Source organism: Acanthamoeba castellanii (assembly GCF_000313135.1).
Source record: "Acanthamoeba castellanii str. Neff unplaced genomic scaffold scf7180000084653, whole genome shotgun sequence".
NCBI lineage: Eukaryota > Discosea > Longamoebia > Acanthamoebidae > Acanthamoeba > Acanthamoeba castellanii.
The window spans coordinates 38290-39103 of record NW_004457247.1 but is presented as its reverse complement, the minus strand read 5'-3'; the positions used below and the strand labels follow the sequence as shown (position 1 = coordinate 39103).

General features: G+C 57.4%; 1 protein-coding gene across 1 annotated transcript in view; it reads right to left on the bottom strand.

Annotated features, from left to right (window-relative positions):
- Positions 1–132: 132 nt before the first annotated feature.
- Positions 133–814, bottom strand: part of ACA1_103380 (RhoGEF domain containing protein) — a gene marked incomplete at both ends in the record, with an annotated part of 1580 nt that continues 898 nt past the window's right edge. The window contains 4 exons of the mRNA XM_004332935.1: positions 133–272; positions 346–439; positions 512–679; positions 738–812. Of these exons, the coding sequence (XP_004332983.1) occupies positions 133–272; positions 346–439; positions 512–679; positions 738–812 (477 nt within the window). The remainder of the gene's footprint in view (positions 273–345; positions 440–511; positions 680–737; positions 813–814) is intronic.

Below are 814 nucleotides of genomic sequence, written 5' to 3'. Positions count from 1 at the left end.
TCCTCCTTCTCCGCCACGGATCCGGTGATGACCGTGTGCTTGACGTGTGGCCGGATCTCCTTGTTCACCACCACAACGGCCGCAGCATTCGCTGGGTCTGGGTTCGTACGACGAGCGCTGGGTTAGCATCTCCTAGCAGAGGGTGGCTGCCAGCCCAGTTGTACCTTCCCACAGTATGAGACAGCGCAGGGGGATGGCGCTCAGGCATCGGTGCCTCTTTAGGCCGCGCTTTTTGGTAACGATGAGCAAATCGTTGAAGAGCATCATCAAGCCTACCGCGGTGAAGGGTGGCGAACGTTAAGCCCTCAGCAAGATAAATAACAGCGTTGTGTGTGTGTGACATACCCGGCGCGGCTTTGTTGATGTGCTCCTCTCGGTAGATGCGGGAGAACTTCTGCTTGCGCAAGAGCTTGCGGGTGGGCATGACGAGCTGAACCGGCTGCTCGGGAGGCCAGAAAGGAATGTGAGGGAAACGGGGGAAGTGAGCTGTGGGCCAAGCGCGCTGACGAACCTGTTGGTCTTTCCAGATGAGGGAGCTGTGAATGCGAGCAAGCCTGGCGAGCGCCTCCGAATCCCTTTGCTTGTCGTTGAGGAGGTTCAGCAGTTCTTCGATCTGTTCGACCGCTTGCTTGAGCTCGGAGTAGTGGGTGTGCGTGTCGGGCGTATGCTTGAGTAATTCCTGTTGGGTCGCATTAGCGATAGACTGCACCCCCGATGACACCTCCACCGGCTCGTACCCTCAACAGAAGCGGGTACTTGCTGATCCGCTGGATTGGCTTGATGAGCATGCTGTTCAGGTCTTGCAGGTTACTAT